Source organism: Aphis gossypii, chromosome 1, assembly GCF_020184175.1.
Source record: "Aphis gossypii isolate Hap1 chromosome 1, ASM2018417v2, whole genome shotgun sequence".
Taxonomy (NCBI): Eukaryota; Metazoa; Arthropoda; class Insecta; order Hemiptera; family Aphididae; genus Aphis; species Aphis gossypii.
In genome coordinates this window covers 40,230,308-40,257,695 of record NC_065530.1, presented here as the reverse complement: position 1 = coordinate 40,257,695, position 27,388 = coordinate 40,230,308, and the positions used below count along the sequence as shown (strand labels likewise).

The 27,388-nt window shown below is 27.1% G+C and overlaps 1 protein-coding gene across 2 annotated transcripts; it reads right to left on the bottom strand.

Annotated features, from left to right (window-relative positions):
- LOC114128109 (uncharacterized) lies at positions 1-27,388 on the bottom strand. 2 transcript variants are annotated; one of them, XM_050211073.1, is made up of 26 exons: positions 26,001-27,388; positions 25,782-25,932; positions 25,091-25,126; positions 23,090-23,168; positions 22,801-22,868; positions 17,491-22,679; positions 17,071-17,433; positions 16,903-16,998; positions 12,044-12,118; positions 11,562-11,647; positions 11,099-11,474; positions 10,855-11,027; positions 10,651-10,786; positions 6,302-6,453; positions 5,768-5,917; positions 5,117-5,687; positions 4,481-5,046; positions 4,043-4,363; positions 2,417-2,613; positions 2,012-2,250; positions 1,696-1,922; positions 1,191-1,555; positions 1,011-1,131; positions 799-936; positions 607-745; positions 1-501 (listed from the first exon to the last, which is right to left on the bottom strand). In XM_050211073.1, exons 1-25 carry the CDS (start codon positions 26,071-26,073, stop codon positions 635-637), a joined length of 10,059 nt encoding a protein of 3,352 aa, XP_050067030.1. In that variant the 5' UTR covers positions 26,074-27,388; the 3' UTR covers positions 1-501; positions 607-634. The 2 variants fall into 2 exon arrangements, with proteins under 2 accessions (XP_050067030.1, XP_027848340.2); XM_027992539.2 differs by lacking the exon at positions 25,091-25,126.

The following is a 27,388-nucleotide window of genomic DNA, read 5'->3' as shown; positions in this document are numbered from 1 at the left end:
TTATTAAAAAATAATAGAAAATTCATACTTTTTATTCTATACAAAAAATTATTAAAATAGTAGTACTTAAATCTAACTAAGTTCTAAAATATTTATGATATACCGTTATTATTCAAACTAATAACATTAAAAGTAAATTTTATCAGTTCGATACTCTACTTATACAAGTGTCTATACAAAGTAATTGAAAATATAGGAAATATAAAATCATAATTATTTTAGTCTTAAGCTACAAAATAAATTAATAAGCCCTTTCATACAATAAATACATGGGTGGTAATCAAAAATAATAAATATAACAGTCTTTTATAAATATATTTATACATAATTATTATAATTTTGAGATATAAACATTAAACACATTAAATATAAACAAATAACATCAGTATTGAAATGATAATTTCAAACATTCAATTTTATCGGAATGATAGTACATTTTTTATTTAATTAATCAACAGCCAATTTGTCAGTCTTAGATACATCATGGCAATTATTTATTGCCTGTAAAAAAAAAATTCAAAATTACATTAATTTAAATATACAATTTTAGTATTTTAAAAATATTCCAAGATTGAGTTTATTATATAACAAAATGATTAATATTACCAAGATAAATATTTTAAGTTGTATCAAATTATTCGTTATCAGAATCATCTACCAAATTAATGATATCGTCATTTGATGCAGGATCAGAGCTCGGCTGAGAAAGTAATACTTCCTTTTCCTGGCATTCAATATTTTTTTTCTAAAAATAAAATATATTTATTACTTTATCACATAAATACTATTTATACTAACTTTATTAGGAGAATTAGATGTCCTTTTATTATTAACTATTACAGTTTTACATGACTCAACACTTTTTATATGTTTTGCTTTACTGTTTTTATTTAATTCAGTCAATAAGAAAAACTGATGCCCAATAACTCTATCAACCTATACAAATAAATAAAAATTAAAAATATTGAATGAAATATACTTCAATAAAAGAAAATAATCTAATTGTGTACCCATTTCAATTTCTCTCCATCTTCAATTTTTTCATACTTGCTTCCAATTCCATGTTTCTTAACATGCCATGCCATTTTCTTAGGAGAATCAGATATTTCAAAACATTTCAAGCATTTCCATCTGCAAATATTACAAAATTGTAATTGAAATTCTTTACTAAAAAAAAAAGTACTGCTTACGTTTTATAATTGACTTCTTTATATAAGTGCTCACGGAAAAGTTCTATATTAATAGTTTCAAAAACATCGCATTTAGGACAGACAAAGTGACCATTTGACGATATTGCCCCTAACTTATCATTCTTATTAAAACTATTAATTAACGTTTTCTGTTTATGAGGTTGAAATGAAGAGCTTTTAGTTGCCGATTTTGGACTCTTTGACGTGCCACGAAATTTATTGTTCATTTTTAATGGTGATGATTCAACAGGAATTCCTCGACAAGTAGGAGGCACAAGTGTAGGTTCAATACTTTCTAAGGCTTGCTGTTCTAAAAAGTTTTCTGCACCTTTCAAAGGCTTGTGCCATTCTTCTTTATCAGAAATCTAAAAAATAAATAAAAATTTAACTCATAATTAATAGTTATTAATATTATTACAAGTTAAAATATGTATATAGAGTTTAAGAGTACTTAATAAGTACAAACGTTTTGTAGTAGTAAAACTTATCTGAAATGTATACAAACCATTTCAAAAACTCTTAAGCACTGTACTGCTACTGAAGGATGTTCCGACTTATAATGTTCTTCAAATATACTAGGATTATCATCCTTGTTTTCAAATTGACACATAGGACATTTAAACATATTTGATATATTATGGGCCATTAAAATATGTGATGTTATCTCATTTTCTGTATATCTTAAACCAGTAGAGCATATATTGCATATCCATTGAGGCACATTAGATGGAACTATAATGTATAAGTTAATTGACAAATATATTTTTTTCTTTCAAATTAAGTTAATTTTAGATTAGTAATAATACACATTAATAATATACCTTTGCTTCTACCTCTGTCAAAACTATCATCTACTGGCAATGTTTGTCTGATTACAATTATATTGGATTGTACTGAATTGGATATTTCTGATAGATGAGTATTTCTCATGTGTGTTTTCATTTCAACTCGATTGAAGTCAATATAATCACAGTACTGACATTTATATAAATTTTCACCATGGTGCATTAAATGTTCTACAATTTTGGATGTCTCGCATGGTGGTAAACAATGTGGACATCTATAAATATAAAAGAATATTAAATATGAAATAATTTATTATTTAAAGAATAATTCTAATATTGAAAAAAGTAAAATATTTTTAAAATTTATAATACGAAAATCTTGGATAGGTACATGTTTTTCTAAATTTTATAACATTTAAAAATGAACTATATTTTAATTACGTGTAACATTCGTAGGAAGAATGAAGGACTGATATATGTGTCTTTAATCTTTCCTCTGTTAAACCTGTATAATCACATAGAGGTATTGAGCATTTATATCGCATATTTTTTGGTATGAACTTCGGAAATATCTCTGTATTAATATTGTCATCAGGAGCTACTTCAACAATTTTCTTATCAAGTTCATCTCTTTTCATCTATAAAATAAAATAATAATTGTTGACTCATAAAAAATATAGAAATACATTAAAATACATCTAAAAATTACATCTTAGTTTAGATTCTAAAAAAAAAATATTATTTTAAAAATGTATCTTAATTATTGGTGAATAAGTTCTAAGACTGTCTCAAATGTTCAATATATAACTTATAGACATTGGAAGTTTAATTTAGTTAACAGTAATAGTACCTACTAACTAGTATAAAATTAACCGAAACAAACAAAAAGTCCATTACAATAAATGGTGGAATAACAATATTTCAATTTGGAATAAACAACAAATCACATTTTCAATGGCTTCTGAATTAAATTATTATATTTTATTAAAATTTTTATTGTTTATTTAATATTTTATTATACTCATTATAATATAACTCATCGTTGATAGATTAGTTTATGCAACTTGCTAGGAAAAATATATTATATAAAATGTACGATGCTTAATTCAATATATTTAATATAAATAAAACTTATACTAAAAGGTATATATTATATAATTTTAACCATTGATATCTATCCTGCAAACATGTATATGTATATTATATATATTATTTTCTAAGAACTGGTGAACACAAAATGAAATCTAAAAAAAAATTTATATTAATTGTTCATATAGTTTGAAACAAATGTATTTCCATTACAAAAACTATAAATAATTATTGTTGTTATTGTCAACTGTATAATTTTGAAATAAATAAAATACTATCGGAATCAAATTTTACAGTCTTATACAAATATAATTCATGATTTTTTATTTCTTAATAAACTTAATTTTGAAATATTTTTATTAAATAAACATATTATTATAATATAATATAATAAAATAAAATAAAATAGATACGATCTTATTCGTGGTTCTATGATTGTATCAATTTAATTCATTGGTTTTTATTGGAGATAGATATTTTGGGAAATTGTAAAAATAATTTAATCTCTTAGGTAAACAACTGATTATCGGTCTCTTTCTCTAACAGTTTTTCGCTACGTGTTACACTTTTTTCGGTTAGGTATCCTCGCCAACCCGTGATAAACAACTTAGTTCCAAAATAGATTAAGTGAATCAAAGTAGTCATTCAATACATTTTCAAATACTTCTTTAAGATTTAAGAACATAAAATTGATATGATGATAAATCAAATACCAAAAATTAATATTTATCAATCAACTATTTAAATTGTTTAAACTTAAAAATATCCAATAGAATACTTAAAACTTTTAACATTTTTAATTAATTTTTATATAACATTCAAGTTAAGAACTATATTTGATGGTTAACTTGGGTGCAGAGTTGTGGCATCTTCACACAGTAGATATGGTAATTATTAATTTAGTAAGATAACACATGTAATCTGATTTCTACCCACCTCCAAATACAGTATTTAACTTTAATATAAATTAAAAATTACCTTTTCAGTATTCATAGCATCAAATGAACTTGCAGAAAGATTTATCATCTTGTCAAACATAAGTTCAGACTTTCCAATAGAAGGTACAGGATTAACAATTTCTTTAGTAGTATTATCTTGTCCTTTTTTATGTCCATTCAAATGTATAACTAGATTGGACCTCACCTTTGTATTGTATGTACATAATGAACAGCTAATCGGATCCGAGAATATATGTGACTTTGGAATACTGTCAATAGTATCAGGAGAAAAACATAGGTTTTTTGTTTTGTCTTTAGTAATAGGTTTTTCTTTTAGTGGTACTTTCTGGTTGCCAAAATTCTAATATATAACATAAAAAAAAAGTCAAAATCCTGAATGGCTTTATGCTTATAAATGATTTACTTTAGAGTTTAGACACTAAAATTCAAGTAATAATAAAAGAAAAGAAAAACTTACAGTAGAACGTTTTCTTTTCAAGCTTGTACTCTGTTGTTCATTTTGTTGAGGTATTAAAGAATTGACTAAGTTATTTGTATCATTTGGTTGTTCTTGCATTATCTTATCATATGAAATATCTTTACAATTCACATTTTCCTCATCATTATGAACAGCCTTCATATGAGACATAATAATTTTATTGGTGTTGCCTTTAAATGGACACTTGATACATTTTAACAAGTTATTAATTTTTTGTTCCTTAAGCTCAATTTTTTTATTTTCAAGTACAATAAAAACGTCTTTATCCAAATCAGTTAAATCAGGGTGTTCAGGTACAAAATCTATATTTGTAATTTTATGACTATGCTTCATATGATGTGTAATAGCGCGCTGAGATGGTAAATTCAAATCGCATAAATAGCATTTGAAACGATCAGGTCCATGAAGTTTGATATGTTCAGTCATGTTTAATGTAGTTTTAAATACTTTAACACAATACATACATTTCCGTCCCGCAACACTATCCCAGGAAGGACATACATTAAGATGGGAATAATAAATGTCACCATTTGAGAAAACTTTTTCTATAAGACAAACATTTAAAATAAATAACTAATTTTTTATAAAAATAAAAAAAAATGACTAAATACTTACCACACTCTTTACAGAAAAACAATTTATCCAATTCAATAATTGGAAATGCTACTCTTTTAACCTTAATTGATCCATTGATTGATTCTTCTTGCTCTAAACATGTTCGTTTAGTTGAACTCTCAAGTTCTTCTTTCTCTAACAAATCATCTTCATCTTCAATTACAATAATATCATCAGTTGATGACACTTTTGGCTCTTTCTCTTTGTTTTTAGACTCAGACCAAATACGATTTATTTTCAATGATTCTTGCATATCATTTTGATTCACATCATCAATCATAATAAATTCATTATCAATGTTTAACGATAATGGTGTACTACTTTCTCCCATTTGTGCACTATCAGGAACTGTAATAACAATAGTATCTGATAGCTGAGATCCTTCAATACGAGCAGATTTCATAGCTACTGAAAGGGCATCAGGACACTCTATAGGTCTTTTTTTAGATTTCAGGGGCAAAACTTCAGGTAATGAAAATATATCTGCTGGTAAGTTTATTATCTCTATCATTCCATTTTCAATAACTTTATTCAATCTTAAAATTTTCAGATTTTTAATATTTTTAGAATCCTATAATAATAACATTTAAATAATTAAAAATATTGCATTGATGTAACTATTTATTGATTATTCATATTAAATATTCTTACACAATCATCAGATACCGTAGAACGCTCCAAGCATAAAGGCTCATATTCAAAATGTTCTAATGCTAAATGCTTTATCATTGGATTAATAATTTCACTACCAAACAAGCAGAAAATACATTGATATCTATTTAAGTTATGAAGCTTGAAATGCTGAAAAAAATAAGTAATTATATTTATATTTAGTAATATAATTGTTAGGAGGAAGTAATGCGAAAGCAGTCCCCTCCCGGTCGTCGGTTCCAAACCGCAAAAAAAAAAAAAGGAATATAATTGTTATTATTTTATCTTATATGTACATGGTTTATTAATTAATTTGGTCTAATAAGTTCACATTATATCATTTATATGCTTATATGTACAAAAATCAATTGATAAAAAAAAAAAATAAAAAGCATTACATACAATTACAATTTGAAGGTGAAACCTGATACATAACAAAAATGAGTAAAGATATTTTAAAATAAACCATGGTCCATGTTAATATAGATAATTAAAAGATTCCCTTATTTATTAAATCTGACATATCATGCTTACTGAAATCATTACACTAGGTTGGAGTGCATAATATCCTGCAGCGTCATCTTTATTAGAACAAATGTAACAACAGAATTGATCACATTGTTGATGGTTTTCATTCAAATGATCTTTGAATTCGTGAAGTAGATAACAAGAAAAAGCACAGCAACCTTAACAAATTCGAGTTAAAATAAAGTTTATTAATGATCTGTTAAGAATAAACTAATACTATTGTCTATTTTTATTGTTATCAAAAAAATAATATAAAATACGAGATCTTAATATTATATTATATATACATTATTATAACACACTCATAAATAAGACAGCTACCGACAACACGATATCATCGAAGTTTAGCAGCCATCCTGCCTACGGGACAGGACAATATTTACAATATTACAACTGATAACAGACACAATCTTATAATTTTTTACATCTGACTGCACTAGCACAGAATAAAACAAGTGCTACACGGCAATTATTATCAACGCAGTAGATAACACAAAATTTAAATGATGGTTAAATGTAAATAGTATTTACAAAAATCGGGTGTAGAAAAAAAAACACTATGCATTTTTACGGATAGCGTTGTATGATACAAACACGATTTAAAAAAACATCATCCTAAATCGTGGTCGCAGATTAACTAAGATAATATATTTCCACTAAATATTAACATTTATTATAAAATAGTGTATTAATATCCAAATACACCAGCTTTAGAGTATAATGTCATAATATACAAAATATATTAGTTTTAACAATACAATAAGCTATAATAGATGATGTTAAGTGTAACACCAATTGATTAATAGATAGAAAACGCTATCAGATCCACGGCTATAGATTATATAATTGGTGGTTGCGGAAGGCGTTAGGAGTAACAAAGAAAACAGCATCAAAATATGGTGCTATCAAATTTGACGAAAAACGAGTCATTGCTAGCGCTTTCAGCAAAACTTGAATTTACATAATATAGAGACAAACAAAATACGTCTCCCTAAGTCCATACTGCACATCTATTCGTTACCAAATTCAAACATAGTTAACATAAAAGATAAACAATACATCCTGTGCAGTGTGCATACTGGGACCTAGTGCTAATTTTTATTTTAAAAATATTGTTATCTTTGTTGTGATTTATTTTGGACGTGTATTTCTCTCTCACTAATAATAGACAAATATCTTCTTAAATAGAACAAATATAGTTACAGAAGGTATCTGTTTAACTCTATAAATAATTTATTACTTATTCATAATATTATATTATATTATTCTTATCAATTCCATTATGGAATATGGATTTATTTTGTTACTAAAGAAATTCAATACAAAATTCCTGCGACTGAATCGTTTATCGACTATATTTATTACACAAATTGTAGGCCACCTAAGATTACGCGCACGGGCGCGTAGCACAATCTGAATGTTCGCCTCAACCGACTTGAGTAGTACCGACTAATCGGCGCTTAACTTCGTTCGCTTCTACTCCGTTGCAACAACGGTAACCATCGATGCATAAGTATTAGGTACAACAGCACAAGTTCACGAACACCCGACCAATGTCCTCACGGATGCCGGTCGATAAAACTTTTGTGCACCCCACCCTAACACGGTACAACTATCATTATGGTCATAAAGACAAATCATAAATATTAACATTTTATAGTATTTTATGAACGATTTTGGGTTATTCCAACGTTTTGAGAAATTAATAATATTATGAAAATGAAATCTTTATTGTATATTATTAAAACGTGAGGCGAATTCTTATATCTGAAATTCTACTGTACCGGTTTTCATGATTTCTTTTTCTAACACAAGTACTCGGTGAGCAGATGAGCCAACAAAAAAGAAAAGTCCAAAAAGTTAATTATTTATAACTAGAAGTATAAAGTTATTATTGTTAAATTTTCGTTTAGTAGTTAATGGCATTAATTTTATATACCCAACATAAAAACCGAATCTCACTGCGTCTACTGTATAGTAGGTTTCAAATGTAGGTAACTTGCAATTAAGGTCAATACACAATGGATGGGATATTAAATATAAATTCAATCGTTGCATATGAAAAACGATTCTGAGCAGTGTTAATAGCCTCTAAGGATATTTTATAATTCATATATACCTATTACTTTTAGTAAATTAATTGCCTCTTTGTAGTATATACGTTACAGTGTTACACTACTATATTTGTCACCAGAAAAGATAATATAATAGTCAATTTTGACAATGACAATGATAATGCCTGATTTAGTAAGGAAAAAAATTAAAAAAATAATTTAATAGTAATTTAGTAACTTCAAATAATTTAATACCTGTAATTCATGATAAATCATAATCTTATGTATTCTTTATTACATAATTGATTTTAGATTCTGAACAGAGTGATGAATGTATTGATTTTACAATGATGTGTTTTTTTTGTTTTGTTTTGTTTTAGATTCTGAATTAAGTGATAAATGTATTGATTTTACAATGATGTGTGTTTTTTTTTTAGTTTTTGTGTCTGTGTACAGCATAACTAGTCGAAATAATGCTTAAATTTCAAACTTTGGGGGGGGGGGGGGGGGGTGATTTCCGATGGCAAAATGAATATCCTTGGTGCATTATAGAGGTCAAAAGTTAACATTTTCCAACAGTTTTCAAAAAAATCGAAAAAACGAAAAAAAAGTGATGGAAAAACGAAAATTTTTACGCAAAACCAGTTTTCGATCAAATCGATTTTTTTATATGATTGTAACTCAAAAACTAATCACTGTAAATACTTAAAATTATGATTAAATGTTTATGTTAGTGTTATCTATATACAATTAAATTATCAAAAAATGTTGACTTTTTTGAGTTATTTATAGACCACTGAAATTTTCGATTTTAATGAGATTTTTTTTTGAAGTGTCGATAAAAAAATTTTGGATGACCAAAAAAAATTAAAAATTTAATACAAGGTTCCTTACAAATTGTTCTTATTATAGCTAAAAAAAATTAAAAATCGTTAGTCAAAATTTTTTTATAAGCGTTTATAGTTCAAACTTTTACAAAATCTGTCGAAAACGCGAAAATTTGTAAGTAATTTTGAAATTGAAAAATCATAAAATTGTTTGTGTTAATAACTAAGGATTAAAAATACAACACTAAGTTTTTTATAAGTTTTTCTTCAAGTATCTATAGAGAAAACTCGAAGCATCATTATAGGAAAAATTTTAAGTGCGTTTAAATTTTAAATTTTTACGAAATATCGTAACGATAACGATTTATCCTCAAACGATTTTAAATATTTGTTATTATTCAAAAAATATAAGTCATAGATACTTGAAAATTTCACCAGTTATTTAAATTGGCATTTTCTCTACATGATTTAATTTTCAAAATATTTTGACTTTTTTTAAGCTACTTATAGACAATTGAAATTTTCAATTTTTCTGAAAAATTTTTCATAAGTTTAGCTTACAATAATTATAAAAGAACTTAAATTTTGGTGTATTCGAGCCATTAAAACAAAAACCACCTTTTTCATCAACCACTGGAAATTATATCCTAGGCTGACAAATCATCTTCGTTCAGAATCGTTTTTCGTATACAATGATAACTATCATTGGGTTCAAATTTTTAACACTCCTATAATATATAATAGTGATCTACACGGCACCTAATGTACAGCAGAGCGGTACCCACTTACCCGCTTTTTTAATATGGAAATGATGATAAAACTACGAAATATTCAACAATGACTAGAAAATCATGACACTTCCTAAACTACAATTTTTTGATGTAACATTTCTACGGAATTAAATATAATTATATATTTGTTTATATTCAATAAATTTATACTTACTGAACAATATTAGCTACATTTAGTGACGTATTTAACATTGAAAGGAGAGTTCAGGGATACCAAATTCTGAGTCTTATTAAAGGAGCGCCAATGTTTGAGATTTAATTGGTAACCAATCGAAAATAACTAATTTTTATTTTTAATATAGATCATGTCAATTATTTTATAATTAAGTATTTATTAATAAAACAAAATACATCGAGGAAATTAAAAAAGTAAAATTTTTCCTCTATAAAAATATACCACAATTCGGAATTTTGTATTTTGCAATTATTCAACAATTTTAAAGGGTTTAAGTTTTAAAAACCAACTGGTGATAAGATTCAAGGTATTCATGGTATTGTGACTAATGTATGGGAGGCTATGGTACATAGCACCTTATAATTTATTTCAGTTGCTAAATGATAATGCAAATGGGGTGTACTCCATTGTACACTTAGATTACACCTACATTTTTAAATAAGCCACTAGATAAAATATTCAAATTTCATCTATTAACTAATAAATTCTTAAAAATAGAAAAACTTACCAACGTTGCACTTGTAAGGTAATACAAATTTCTTGAAGTCTACTATGAATAAAGTTTCTTTTGGATAATCACAAGCACCATAATCGCATTCTAGTTTTATTGTATAATGTTTGGGTATTTTGGTATGAATTAAAGTCTGAAAATATATACAATTTTGATATGATGAAATTAAATTATTTAAATTATAGTAACAAATAATATTACCTGGTGAACCAAAACATGAGAGGCAGAATAAGCACGATAGAAGCAGTAAGGACAAAAATATTCACAAAAACTGTATTTATCAGCAATATGGTTAGCCAAAGATTCTTCATCATCAAACATTTTAAAGCAGTAGGCACACATTTTAAACTGTTCAACATTGTAAATTTGGTTTTCTATAACACACATAGATTAATAAGAAAATATATTATTTTGCACGAAAGAAGATTGAAATAAAACATTTTACTTTTTTTTTTCTCGGTATTTGAAAAATGTAATTTCATATGTAATTTAAACATTTCTTTTGAATTAAAAATTTTTGTGCAAGTTCGGTCCATACATTTAAAAAGACCCAATAATCTTGGTAGAATAGACATTTCACTAAAAGCTAATTTTGTTTTCATCACATTTATCGGTAAATCTCGTACTTTTTTATCATAATCTTTTTTATAATCTGTTTCTATTAAATAAATTATACCATTTATAGGTACACCATTATTAACAATTTGCTGACCTTTTTCAAGAACTATTTCTGAATGTGGAAGAACAAGTTCAATAATTGTCTTTATTTCAATATCACTATCAGATACACATGAGTTCATTTTATAAGTGTTTCCTTTTACCTAAAAAGAGAATTAATGATTAAAATAAAAAATTAGGTTTTCAATAATGTATATTTTTTATTTTAACTTAATAAGAAAAGTACATACCTTTTTTGAACTTTTAACATTCAAATTGGATGAACTCAAAGATGGAACCCTTTCATCATTAGAGCCATGGTAAATGTCTGGGTTTACTATATATTTATGTATATAAAAAAAAAACACCATTAACAATTAATTTTACTTAAAATCTATTGTACTTAATTTACAGCTAATTTGCAACTTCTGGTATATATTTATGGCAACAACTTGTAATAAAATATTAAAGATAAGAACAATTTTCTTTCTCTAGAAATTATGGGTAAATCAAAAATAAAAGTTTAGCATTTTTTACATTTAACTAGAAATTAGAAACTAATATAAACATACCATTAATAGTTGTTTTAAATACTTTCAAAATAATTTTGATTAAATCTCACATAATTATAAAGCTATTGGATTTAATATAAATGATTTATTTTAAGTAACATTAGTTTAAAATGTCAATGAAATAACGTAAAAATTCTAATTAAAATAAACATTGAATATACCTGATGTTTCACATTGGTTACCAAATATATGACTAGATTGTTCAGAGTTTTCAATTTCATTGTGTTCTACTGAACCTAAAGGAGAAAATAAATTTAAAAAATTTTAAAATTAGTTAATAAATGATTGAAATAATAATCAACATAAATCATAATATCTAGTAAAAATAATCAAATAAGGAAATATCTATTTCTTATCATAAAAAATATATTATATTGCAACTCATCGCAACTATTGCAACTATATTCAAGTTAAGAAGAATGAAGGGCTTTTTAAAGGCAACTAAATTTTGTAAGTAAATAATCGCAGAAAACATCAGATTGTATGCTTTTGAAACAAAAAAACGCTGATATGTATTGATTGGCTACCGAATTCAGTTCTTGAATTTAATAATTATGTCAAAAATTATAACCTCACTTTTCCCAGGAATTTAAGAACCTAATCCATATTAAGTAATTTGTATGATTAGTAATCATGATTTGTTTCCAAATGTTTCGAATTTAAAAAATAAACATTCTATATTACTATTTTGGTTAATTGATATGTATCACTTGGTGATGTTTTTACAAACGTGCCCCAAATATTTCTAAAAGCTGGATTGCTGGAATCATCTGAACACAAATCAAAACATACATTAATGTATAATATTTCTGTTCTAAGAAATTACATTTAATTAAATACTTTATTTCAAATAATATATTACAATATACATTACTATATTACTGTATTATGCTAACAATCCATGCTGATTATTAATATAATAATATACATAAACAGCTACATAAAAGAATTGTTAGTTTTATAAATTGTGAAAAATTGAGCTTGAATAATATATTATACATTTGCTATTTAATTATAATTTGTCAGTGATAAAAAAAAAGTATAAATCATTTTTGCAGTGAAAAAAATTAACTAATTTATTCACTTTTAAATTATTTTTATTGTTTATTTATAACATATGAAATGAATATGTAGTGATGTTGTTGTGCTTAGTTATTTAAAAACAGAGATAAGTTTTGGTACAGATTTATATGCATAGAAAATATTAGGTCACGTTGAATAAAGGTACCAATAACCAATATACATAGATGCATTTTACTATGATAATTGATAAGCTACTGTTTACTTATGATCATTATATACATTTTTCTTTTTGTATTCAATTAAATGATAGAAAAATAAATGTTCTAGAGAATTTTCTAAGTACAAACAATTTTTTCTCCAAAATCCATATCTACAAATATCGCACATTCCATCCCAACTGATTATTTTATGATATGATTGGATATGTTTTACAAATTCATGGTAAAATATTGTTGAAAATTTATTTGAACATGATTCATCAATACATTCATACAATATTGTATTATCTATTATATTACAACTGATATCTCCTAATATTTCCAGCGTTTTGCATTTATTAAGATAAACACATGATTATCTTCAAAACAAATTTGTTTTTGCTTGATTTATCATCAAAGCTTCACCTTAAGGGCATTACACAGTAATTTATTATTTACATGGTATACATCAATATTATTATAAAGACATTATAATTGTCTGAAAATGAATATTTTTAGGAAAAAAAAAGAGATTTATAATATTATCATTTAATTATTAACATTATTATTTGAATTATAGAGATCAAACATAAGATTTTTCCAACAGTTTTTTTTAAATTTTTTTTTATATTGTTGTTATTCAAAAACTAATCACTATAAATACTTGACATTTTCACCAAATGTTTATATTGGTGTTATCTATATACAGTTAATTTTTTTAAATATTTTGTCTTTAAACTTAAAAAAATAATTTATATCTAAGGTTTAAAAAATTCAACACTAAGTTTTCCTTCAAATAACTATAGAAAAAACTCAAAGTGTCATTATTAGAAAAATGTTATGAGCGCCTGAATTTTAAATTTTTACAAAATGGCCTAACGATAACAATTTAACCTCAAACAATTTTAAGTATTTGTTATTATTCAAAAAGTATAATTCGTAAATACTTGAAAATTTCATCAGTTATTGAGATTATAAATTTTCTTTACATGATTTAATTTTCAAAATATTTTACTTATTTTAATGCTATTTATAGACATTAGAATTATTAGTTTAATTTTTTATAAATAACAATAATTTCTTTTGGCCAAATCAAAATACTTGAAAATTTAATACAAACTTCCTCATAAGTTATTCTTATAATGATTCAAAAATTATAAGAATATGCACAAATTTTTTTTTAATAGCGTTTGAAATTGACAACATTTGTCAAAATCATTAATATTTTGCAAATTAATATTTGCAAATACTATTTGCAAATTATTTTTTAGTTAAAATTTATAAAAATGTTTGTATAAGTAGCTAAGAGTTGAAAATGTAATATAATATTTTCCATGAGTTTGGCTTATAATAATTAATAACTATAAAAGAATTTAAATTTTTAAATATTCAGGTCATTAAAACATAAGCCACTTTTACACCATTTACTGAAAAATAAATCCTAGACTTCCATTTTAGTGACCTACTATACAGCAGAGCGTTACTTACATGATCACTTTTTTTTTTTTTAATTATGTAATGATGCACATATTTAACATGCAGAATCAACGCTTCACTATATGTAGTATATTACATATTATTATTGAAGAAAGGTATATATAAATTAATGAAATTTTTTCTGAATAGTTTTTAAATGTAATGATACTTTTGCTTTTTTATTAAATATTAGTTACTCCAATTTTGCACACATTCTACAAAATTTGAAATTAATGTAATTGAAACAAATTTTGTGTAATGTCACTTAATATATTGAAGATAAGATTCCTAAATATTTTAAGTTAACAATAATACAGCAATATCAAATACTTTTTAAATGCAGCATACAGGGCCAGCTCAAGAGGTAGGCGGTCCATAGGCCCACACCTAGGGTGGCATTTAACATTTTTGTATTATAGATAAAAAAAATATATAGGGTGTAATATGTAAGGGGCGGCAAAACTTAAGTTTGCCAAAGTGTGTTAAAACACTTGATCTGGTCCTGGCAGCATATTAAAGTAAAACCATCAAATTCAAACAAGTAGGTATTTACAAAATGTTAAAACTTTAAATTTCAGACCGTTATGTTCAAAAATTATTTTAAAAATAAGTAGATTATAAAATATCTGAAACTAAATTTTAAACAGTTTGAGATAATCGATCAAACAAAAAAACCAAGTTAAAATACTACACTAATCAATAGCAATATAAACATGAATATTGTTACAAACCAAGTATACACATTATGAAATTCATATTGTATGTGTATAATTAGTTAACAAATGTATTAGTTTATGATTTATAGTAATTTATAATTCATATTTCAGACTAAAAGGCACTACACATACTTAGCAGTGTCAGCCTGGCCCAGGCGGCTAGGAGGCGATCGCCTTCGAGGCCCCAACCTGTATTTTTCAAGAAATAAATGAAATTATTTACCAAAATGTACCTACTATACATCTATTATAGCATAATGATAATAAAATCATAATATCTTAGTCCGTGGTAATAATAAAATTATATGATAATTTTGAAATCTATGATTAAAAAAAAAAAAAAGAAAAGATAACCCGGTGAAAATTGTCAAGATGAATCCAGAAGTGTTAGTTCATTTGAAAAATTCAAACTAAATTCTTTTAACATTTTGGATACCATACTTAATAGTATTAAAAAAAGATTTGTTCCAAATGAAAATTTACTCAGAGATTGTAACTGGTTAGATCCAAAATCATTTTCAAACATTCAGTCAATGAAACATAGTGATGCATTAAAAACTATTTGTGAATTAGTAAGAGTAGACAGATAAGTAATATGTTTGAAGCTAAAAAAATTTGCTTCTCATTTCAAAAATTCCCTACCAAATTTATCTTGTAGTGAATCACAAAAATGATAAAAATTATTAAACTGAACCATCTAATGATACTGAAGGTGAAGATAGTGAAACAATAAAACCGAATTGTAATAAATTCAGAAATTGTATATATTGTTCTTTTGTAATAATTTGAGAATTATCTTTTTAATCAAATCTGTTTTGTAATCCATTCATAGCTTACAAATTAATATTAATTTAACCATCTACACAAGTTTTGTGCAAGAGAGTTTTTTCAAAATTAAAGATTATAAAAACAAAATTAAGATCAGTCATTAAACAAGAAAATTTGGGCCTGTTAATGATAATGGCTGTAGAAAAAGATATAGAAATTGACAGAGAAAAATTGATTGACAATGTTGCTCACTCATCAAATTTATTAAAAAGATCACTAAAATATAAACTGTACTATACTAAACGATCTTGTTTTGTTCAATTATATAGTCGTTAAACATATTACATTTTTCAATATTAATTAATATAAGATCTTTAATCTTAACATTTGAAATTTTTTGCTAAATGAAAGCTGTCAATAAAAACTATTTTTTTGAGGTTTGGTATTTTTGAAAGGCCCTTTAAATAATTTGCCTCTTAGGCCTTTTAGATCCCAGGCCGACACTGATACTTAGTACTAAATACAATATTTCTTAATTTTTAAATCTCCTTCAATTTTTTGTTATAATTTTTATCAACAAATATTACTGTATGAAAATTAATAAATATTTTTATTTTGTATTTTATTAATTGTTATTTTGTTAATTACTTTTATAAATTATCCAATAACACCAATTCAAAACTTAAAACAGCACAAAATAATTGTATATAGAGAAAACCAAAAAAAAAACTGTTCTATTAAATGCCTTATATTGCAAGTCTTCTATTCTAGTTCAAAATCATAATCACACAGTATAAATGTATTATTGTCACTATAAAGAATAACAAAATGTAAACTCACAATTAGCAATTTGTTTCATAAACATAGCTGGTGTATTGTTGATATCTTGGCTTGTAGAAGATAAACTTTGGTTGAGATTTAAACCTTTTGGATTTACTAAAAAAAAATTAATGAACATTAGATTATGCAACTCTAAAATTATTAAAAATATAATTAAGATTTATATACTCATATGATTGGGTTGTTCTTTATTCTTAAAAACCAAATGATGCGTAACTAAATGTTTTAACGCATTTTTTATATAATATTTTTTAGAAATCAATTTCAGGTTATCATGACATAATTTGCACTTTCCATCCCAAACCACAAATTTATGATTTTGATTTATATGCTTGTGAAAATCATTTAAATCTACAGTTGAAAATTGATTTTCTGAGCAATTTAATATTGAACATTTGAATAATGCCATTGAATTTATCAATTCACAACTTAAACCAGCCAAAGTATACTTTATAGAATTCCCTTTTAATGTGATTTCAAAATTGTCAATATCGGATGCTTCTGTGCTGATTCTTGTTTGATTTGTAGGATCTAATAAAATGAAACCAGATTACAATAAATATCATTAGTCATAAAGTATTTACTTACATTGATAAGCTTGTTCTGGTAAAAATTTGAGCATATTAGTTTCTAGAGGATTCACTTCAATATTTGATTCAGGATGATTCACATCCTTAAGTAATTCCAGAGGATTCACATCAATAACTGATTCTACAGGATTCACATCAATAACTGATTCTGTAGGATTTACATCAATAACTAATTCTGAAGAATTCACATAAATATCTGATTTAGGATGATTTACACCAATAACTGATTCTGGAGAATTCACATCAATATCTGATTTAGGATGATTCACACTAATAACTGATTCTGGAGGATTTATACCAATAATTGATTCTGGAGAATTCATATCAATATCTGATTTAGAATGATTCACACCAATAACTGATTCTGGAGGGTTTATATCAACATTTGAATCTGAAGGGTTTTTATCAAAAGTTAACTTTGGGGAGTTTTTATCAATAATTAAATTTGGCGGATTTTCAAAAATAGATAATTCCGATGGACTATCTTCAATAACTGAAAGTGGTGAACATTTTGAAATTGGTAAAAATTGTGAAATTTCATCATTCATTGGTTCGATGATTTCTTTTTTAATAGAAAGAATGAAATCACATTGTGCTTGTGTTTGTTTGGATACTTTATTTAAATCTTGGATTTGATCTTCATTATCATTACTCTCAGAAATAACTTGATCAACTTGAATAGGAGGTAAACATCCAACCAGGTTATCAAAATCAATTGGTGAATCTATATAATTTTCATCTGTCATAGACATACTAATGCGTATAACTGTCCAATAGCCATTTGATTTTTTATCTTCATCAAAATGTCGTAATTCCATATGTTTGACCATGTTATTGTAATCAAGTTGTACATAATAACAAAATGAACACAAATATCCAAATACTATTTTACTACTAATTGGATTGGGATATATTAAATGTGAAATTCCATTAGTTTTATCATAGTACGCATGTTCTAAAATATGTTTATCTAAATCATCTTCATTTGAATAAATTTGATCACACATCTTACATTTGAATCTGTATTCTCCAGTATGGCCAGTTAAATGATCATAAAACTTAAAATAATCATAAAATATAACTTGACAAAAAACACAAGTATAATTAACATTCATGGGTCCAAGATGACAAAATGGTTTTATATCTTGGGAATCTTGATACAAAAAATTCTCTTTTATAGATTGAAGTATTAATGGTTCAGCACAATTCGTGGGCAATCTGGATGGTAATACTTCCTCTTCACTGTGTTTATCTTTAAAATGAAGAACAATATTTAATCCTTTATCCTTGTAATCACAAAATTTACATTCCAAAATATTATCAGCAGTTTGAAAGTAAGATTTGTCTTTAAATTCATATTCTGATAAAACTCTAGGTATTATTTCAGTAGATATTTTATTGTTAGACACATTATTCAATTCAGATTCATCATATAATACCGAGTCATTAATGACATTATTCAATTGGTTACGATTAGACTTCTTAAATTTTTTGTGTCCCTTCCTTTTTTTTTTTAATTTATCTGATTGTTCATTAGATGTTATATTTAAAACTGCAGTTTTAACAACTACTGGTGGTAAAGTTTTGATTGCCGTTGACTTTTTAACACCTTTTTTCTTATTCTTTAATTTAAGTGTAGATTTTTTAACTTTCTTTTTTGTGTTTTTTGGATTTTCTGTACCACAAATTAACTTATTTTGATCATTATTAGAATCTAATTGTTCAATATTAGATGCTTTCTTTTTCTTTGAAGAAACTACATTTGTGTTTACATAATCAATTTGCTTATTGGTTCTACATTGTCGTATATTTGAAGCATTTAACACAGCTTCACAATCAAACATTTCACTAATATCAGCATGAAGTTTATCTAATTCTGATAGTCTAGCTTTTTTAAATTCTGGTTTGCTTACAGTAACATTTGGTTCAATAACAGTTGATATATTTGAATTCTGTACAACCGTTTTTTTAGAGGTAATTTCATCTAAGTTTATACAAGGTCTTATTAAAACAATTGGTTGTTTAATCATTAAACTAGAATATAGTTCACCAGTTGTATCACAAATCTTAGTTAACTTAATATGGTTTTTATGGTCTTGTTTATTTTTAGAATTCTTCCGTTCAATTTCCATTTTTTGTCTTGCTAACTTAACACTTAATGGACCATAAAAAGGTTTTTTAGGTTTTATTTCATGTGCTTTTTCAATACTTATTGGTTCATTATTGGTTGGTATATCAATACCTGTACTGGAAATATCTGAATTACAGTTTTCACTTCTTTTAATACTTTTATCAAATTTAGCCAAAACAATTTTTAAATTTTTTAATTCAGGTTTACATTTATCTTTAAGAATTTCAAAATTTCCATAGCTTTCTTTAGATTTTTTACGTTTGATAGATTTTAATTTATGTCGATCTGTTGATGAATGACTAGGAATATTTATAGAATTAGTATTTCCTTGGTTAAATTCATTTAAATTGTTATTTTTATTTTTAGTAATTACTATGCTTTCTGCTTGGTTTAAATTACTATCATCTGAAATGTCATTTACACTTTCTTCGTTAGAAGATTCTTCACTAAGATTTTTCTTCATTTTTTTTCGTTTTCTTTTTTCCTTTTTCATTTTTCTTTTTTTTTGTTTGTCAATATCAATTTGTTCTTCATTTAATATATCTTTATTTTTTGATTTATCTTCATTGATATTTAAATCTGAACTTTCTAACAATTTATTAAGTTTTTCCATTTTATTTTCATCTTGAAATAAACTTATAAACTTAGGATTTTTCAAAATGTTAATTAATTTCTCATCAATTTTAGGGTTATTATCTGCTGTAGAATTGATCTCATTAGAAGAAACTATATTTTCTGCTCGACTTTTATATAAGATTTCAGTTGTTGTAGAATTGACAACTTCTGATTGTTCTTTCGAAGTAGATGATATAATATTATGTCCGATTTCAATTGGTTCACTAACATCTTGCATGTTTGGAATTGATACATTATCAAGTTTCTTACTACATTCTCCAGATTCCAATTTTTTATCATTTCTTGATAGATCATTTTTCTCAAATTTAGGCTTAGGGCTGTTAACATTTGAGGTATTTAAGGTTTTGTCTTTTTTCAATAGAGAACATCTTGTTCTAGTTCTTGGACCGTATACATCATCATATGAACTCTGGACAGCTTCTTTAACAATTTTTTCAAATTCTTTTTCCTTGGAATACTTTTTAGGTTTCTTTGTCCTTTTAGGTTTATTAAGTTCTACAAACATGTTATTTTGTTCAAATTTAGAATCAAGTTCATCCTTATTAACCTCACTTGCTATATCAACAGTAATCTCTTCAGGGTTGATTTCTGGACAACTTTCATCTTTGTCTGAATTATTATTAACAATTGTTTTTATTTTATGATCTATATCTGTATTACTATTTTCAGATATTTGAATTTCTAAATCTTTTTCAGTATGACTAATATTAATTGTATCCATTTTTGAACCATTACTTTTTTTTAATTCAGTGTTTTTAAGTATTATAGAATTTTTTTCAGTTTTTGAGACATCTACATTATTTTTACTACTCCCAAACATTTTGGATTTAGAGTTCTTTAATGTATTATTATCAATAAGATCTTCATTATGTTTGATTTTTGGTATCTTAAAACCTTTAATATTAGCTGTTTCATTTACAATACCAAAAGTATTATAAGAAGAATCAATCGTATTATTTTTTTCAATTTTCTCAAGGGCTTGGTTCATTTGCTTATTCTTATCTAAACCTTTATTTTGTTCTTTACCATATTTGGCTTCTCTATATTCTTTATAATTACGAAACGGAATTTTATTTATTAATGGAACATTTTTCAATGACCTCGGATCTCTCTTAGAAACTATATCATTACTGTGAACCTTGAATGGTACTGGTTCACAATATTTTACCATTGGTTCACAATGGGATGGAATTACATGCATTTGGGAAGAATTACCAAATTGATTAAAATCATTACGATTTTGTCTGTTTTGATTTTGAGATAACGGTCTATTTTGAAATTGAACAGAGCTACCACCATTATGTTCTGAATAAAACGGTATATTTAACATTTGACTGTTTGGATGATTTGGTGGACTTGGACCATTATATCCTGACATTTCCTGTGCTCTAGTTTCAAACAATGTAGCCTTTGAATTGTCCATGTTTGGAGTATATATAGTTGGAATATTAGTTGAAAAAGTATTTTGTGCATTTGACATTAATGATGCATGTGTAATAATTGAATTAACACTGTTTTCAGAACTTAATAGAGATTTTTTTCTTATTCTTGGATCACGAGGTACACCAATGTCAGCTACAGATGTTTTAATATCGTTACTTTTCTCATTTGCTTTGATAGCTGGTCTTAGAGACTCAATATGTAATGAAGTACGACTTACTTTTGAATTTTCAAGATCAATTAATGTACCCGGTTTTAATGCTGATATAAACTTTTGTCTGGTATCATTTGATGAATTAGCATTATGCGATTTATTCATCTCTGTGTTTGATTGTGCACGATTAATGGTAGTGGATTTACTTAATAAAGTATTATGAGTTACTACTTCATTGGAATTTGGTTCAGCAGTTGATATTATATTTATTTTAGATGCTCCTAAATCCATAAGATCTGATGGCGGTAAAGGCGGTGGCTGAACAGGTCCCACACAACTAGCTTTTTTAATACCTTCTATTACCTCTTTTACGTAGTTTACATCAATATCATCCATATTGATGTCTTTCAACATATCTTTATAGAGAACTGGACTATTATTTTGATTGATTAGTTCATTAAAAATCTGCGTAGTAAGTTCTGAATGTGGAACAGATGCATCAGACTTATTAAGTTTTTCTATGGAAGCATTAGCTGCAAAACCAATTATCTTATTAAGCCTTAGACGACTGTCTGAAAACTCGGGTAGATCATTCTTTTTAGACATAGAGTCATAGAGTACATTTTGATTACTAGGTGACTCGCTCATCGTAACATTCTTATCAATAGTATTCTCATTATTTGACGTTAAATCTTTTAGAGAATCTGGTTGATTGTTTTCCATATTATCATTACTAGTACTTGGTACTGATAAATTATTGGAAGGTTCAGACTTACTATTTTGGTTTTGAATACTTTTATTAAATGTATATTTTACTTCAGAGGATCTGCAAGGAAAATATTTTATTCGAAAATAATAATTAATAATATATTGTTTTTATTAATATATTTGAAAATATACTTAAATACAGATAATTAAATAATGTATAAAAGGAATTCACTACTTACATTTCCTGTTCATTGTCATTTAACTTAGTTTCTTTCATCCAACTAGTTTTAAAATCTTCAGGTAAATACTGTGAAAGTTCAGATGTATCAGTTAAAATAAAAACATTACAACTTACTAGTCATTTTTAATAGTATATTTATTCAAGATATTTTATTTAAATGAACAAATAAGATGTAATAAAGAAAATCTACTGTTCTAAAGCATCATTGAAACTTTATTCAAACAAATAATAATATATTATAACAAAAAGTACTTAATATACTAAATCGAGACTAATAATATACTTACGTAGTTTAACAGATTACTGTAGCTATCATATAAATCATAAAATACTTTTTTACAAGTTTTTAAACGATCAGGTGACAACCTAAGGAAAAAAAAATAATATTAATACAAAAAAAAATGCATGATAGAATTAATAGTAAATATCTAAATATAATACTGTAAATACTAACTGAAATACTCAATTAATTACTCTAATAATTCTAAGCTTCAAATGTTACTATAAATAATATTATAACAAAAAAAAAAGAAAGAAAACTAAAACAAAGTAAAATATATAACGATGGTTGATAAAAATATATTGAAGAAGTTACACAAAAAAATGTTCTTAAAATTTTTCGCAAACGTAAAATTGAACTATTTATTACTTTAAGAGATAGTAAGAAACTTAGAGTAGTCACGTAACGTAATTGGTTACGGCTCATCGTAATTGGCGATCTTTTACGTGTTAAAATTCCTCACTTTACGCAACGATTAACCCACCTAAAAATGTTATTTTTTTAAATTGATCTTATGTATAAACGTGTAACTTTATGAGTTTAAGACGTTATAATAGGGTTAAGATTTTATTTTTTAACCGGGGGGACAACTTTTAGATGTGTAATAAAGTAAAAAAATCGGGATATTGACGTCCACTTTATAAAAAAGCAGCATTCGGAACACTGAACAAAAAAAATAAATAGATTAGGTTGGTTAATGTTTAATGTTGAATGCTACAAATATTTTGCTCCAAGTGGTTGTAGAAAAATCTGGACTTTCTTGTCCCACTCAAAAAAATTTAAAAAAACGCATAAAAATCGTGTCATACGCATACGTGTCTCGCTAAAAGTTAAAGCGGGACACTAGAAAGTATATTAAAAATTGGGAATGTCCCGCCACATCGGAACGTATCCCTATCCTAAGATAAAAGTATTCGAATTTCAATACGTTTAGTTTTTAAAATATTGAAATCCTAATAATACTTTTATCGTCTTGAAACACGTAAAAAACACGTTAAAATGTAGAAAAAATTTCAAAAATAACATTTTTAGGTTGGTAAATCGTTGTGTGAAGCGAGTTACTTTTACACGTGCAAGATGAAGAATTCCGAAGAGCCGGGAGCAATTACGTCACCCGTCTTTTTTCAATTTCTTATGATTCATTAAATACGAGAAAAAACGATCAACTTGTACCATTTGTCTTAGAATTAAACGCTTTTTCAAATAAAAATTTGATTTTCCGTAAATTAAACACACATTTCAATAATTTCTTTTTCATACACCCTAATAATAATTTTTATGAGTTTTTTAATTTTTATTAAATATTAATTAATAATTAAACCATTACCTATCTGAAGATAAAGGTATTAAATACTAAAATAAAACAACTTCTTAATTTGTTGAAAATAGAAAGAAGAGAATTTACTAAATGTACAAATTATTGATACGATGGATATATAATTTATGGAAACTAAATAAATATTAACTCAATATAATAACTATGTAAACACAACTCTGTTTCAAGTGTTTGTTTTTTTTTTATTTATTTATTTTACATACCTACTACATTATTAATAGTTATAATTTCAAGACAATAGTTATACAACATAGGTAGCTACTACCTACTTTATAAATTTATATTTAAAGTAAAATAAAAAACAAATGTTTGATATAAACTAGTATTTTAAAGTTGTATTATTACTTATCAGTCAACACAGTTTTAAGTAAATTGCTCGGTATACAAGTAATGTATATGAGATAATACTGGACAATCCATTTAAAATAAGCCACTAACTTAATAAAAGAAAAAAAAGTGAAATATCTAAGTACTTAATACTTTTTAACATTAAAGTTAACAATTTCTAAATTTAAACAATAATAAAATTATAAAACAATAAGAACCAACAAAATGAAAAAAGTACACAAAATACAATGGTTTTTCAGTAAAAATGTGCAAATATTAGATAATGTATGAAGCCATAGTTCACATAGTGACTATTAAATAGTGCAATTCAAAAAAAGTATTTACCATAATTCATTAGATAAATCCAAACCCATTAATAATCTGAAACATCATAATATATTTTTATCTAGGACATACAAAATTATTAAGTGAATTAAGTATGTAACCTAAAGATATAAAATGTTGTTTCGATGCCTATACAATATTGTATAAACTATAAATTATAGATTGTTATTGAGAAAAATTATTTTGTTAAAATTTAAGCACAGCAATCAGATGATATAATTTCAAAATATAACCTTTGTCAAATCCATTATTAATCTAATATATCTATAGGTTTAAGCTTCTTTTAAATTTCAAGACTTATTTATATCATGTAAATAATAGGCGAGATATGGGTGTCTGTATACACATAAGAAAATAGATACCTATTTGATATAATAAAATTAAAATTTCACAAAAAAAATAACCATGGACGTCAGCATACAAGTATTATTATAATATCGGCTACACTGAATAAGTAAAATTTCTCAATTAAAATCATTTTTACTTTATTGTATTTTAGTAAATATATTTTTACGGCTTTCAAAAATGTTTTCTTAATACCCATTATCATTTGTGCCGATTACTAATCTAAACCAAAAAAACGAGTCATAATGAACGTTATTTCACACGTTCGATTCAATTCACCATGTTCTATGACATAAAAATAATTAACAAAATTATACACATAATACGGCTTAGACAAATCGCAAACCTTTTGTTATCCACCAGTTCGTACAAACACTGCAACTTGGTCACGTGATCGGGTTGGATTTCCAACAGTTCACTGCTGTCGATCACCTTGGTGAGAAACGGCAAGAACGACCGAAGGTGCGTCAGCAGTTTGTCGAAGTGATTTGGATCGTCTGCGAACAAAACATACCAAAGCCATGTTATGAGCGGGCCATCACACGGAACAAATAACAAATCGTACCTTCGGGAACGGGACCGTCGTTCGAAGACGAACGGTCCGCGTCTTTGGGCGGCGGTCCGTCGGCGCCTCCCATTGCCGCGAAGAAAACGGGCTAGTAGGAAGAGAGTACGAGCGCGAGGTACACGCGCGACCGCGGTTCGACGGCAAATGAACCAAGTGTGAACACACCTCACACGACTAACAAATATGGCGGCCGTCGAGGACGGTGTGGAGGGGGAGGAGGTTAGAATGACTCAGTCGTGGTTTGCGACCAAGTTGTGGAAGTCACCGACAAATGAAATTCTGGTCCGAACGGCATGACGGTACCCGCCGCAGGAACGCGCGCGCACGCGAAAACTACCCAAAACAGTTAACGCCGTCGACGACGGAATCGGAAACACGTGCTAAACGATCACATCGTGACCGAGACGACTACACACGGTGCGCGAGCAAACCGAATTTGGTGCGACGGGCTAGTGCGGCGCGGTCGACGCGAACCAGCTCGCGCTAACCGTGTGACGGAGACTGACACTTGTGCGCACGGCCGAGACTACGCTCGCCGGGCGACGACGACGGCGTGACGAGAAAAAAAAAACGTGAACGGACGTGGAAGACGACGTCGGTGGCCGCAGTCGTTGTTCACGGTGCAATCGGCGAAGTAGTAACAGTAATATTTTGCGACTTAATCGTGATAAGTGGTCGCCGTCTTGGCCGTGTGTGGAACGTGTAGATATGGCGCGGAGTTGCGGACTAGACTGCGATTGACCCACCGCCGGTAGTGGTAGTGGTTTCGGTTTGTGTGATGCGTGCCGCCGCCGCGGTTTAGACGCAATACAGCGCTTGGGTTTCGGGCAGGGTAGTGGCAACGGTGGTGGGGACGGTCGGCGATCGGTGTGTGAAAATCGCGTTCGCCTACAGTCATCCGAATCCGTTCGAAGCGTTCCCTCATCCGCCGCCGCCGCCGTCGACGACTTGTCGCCCGAAAATCAACGTCTCGTCGTACACGATAAACAAACGGATCACTGTTCAGCGTGTTTCGCGGTCTACGACTACAACTACTGTCGACGTCTCCGGTCGCCTTTGTTGTCGATTTATTATACCGCGTATCTTATTTACAGTGTTGTCCGCGAAGCGATAACGAAAACGGTTCATTGTTCACATCAAAACGTCGACGACGGTCGTGCACGCCGCCGAGAACCTAGATCCTTTACAACAGCTGCTGTGTTCGTCGCTCGTAACCTAACCTTAACCCTCCGGTTTTATTCCGTTTGCCGAGTTTGCTCTCGTCCGATGATAACAATATGATGATTACCAATGTTATTGACGATTTCGTGTTTTATATATTTACATGATATTGTGCAATAAATGAATAAACGCTATTAAAATATTATTGTACGCAATACTTTAAA

Coding starts and splice junctions, on each gene's coding strand:
- LOC114128109 (XM_050211073.1), bottom strand. CDS start 26,073: ATGGGAGGCGCCGACGGACCGCCGCCCAAAGACGCGGACCGTTCGTCT. Junction 4,364..4,480: donor TGAAAAGAAAACGTTCTACT/GTAAGTTTTTCT, acceptor GTTATATATTAG/AATTTTGGCAACCAGAAAGT. Junction 1,923..2,011: donor TGACAGAGGTAGAAGCAAAG/GTATATTATTAA, acceptor TATACATTATAG/TTCCATCTAATGTGCCTCAA.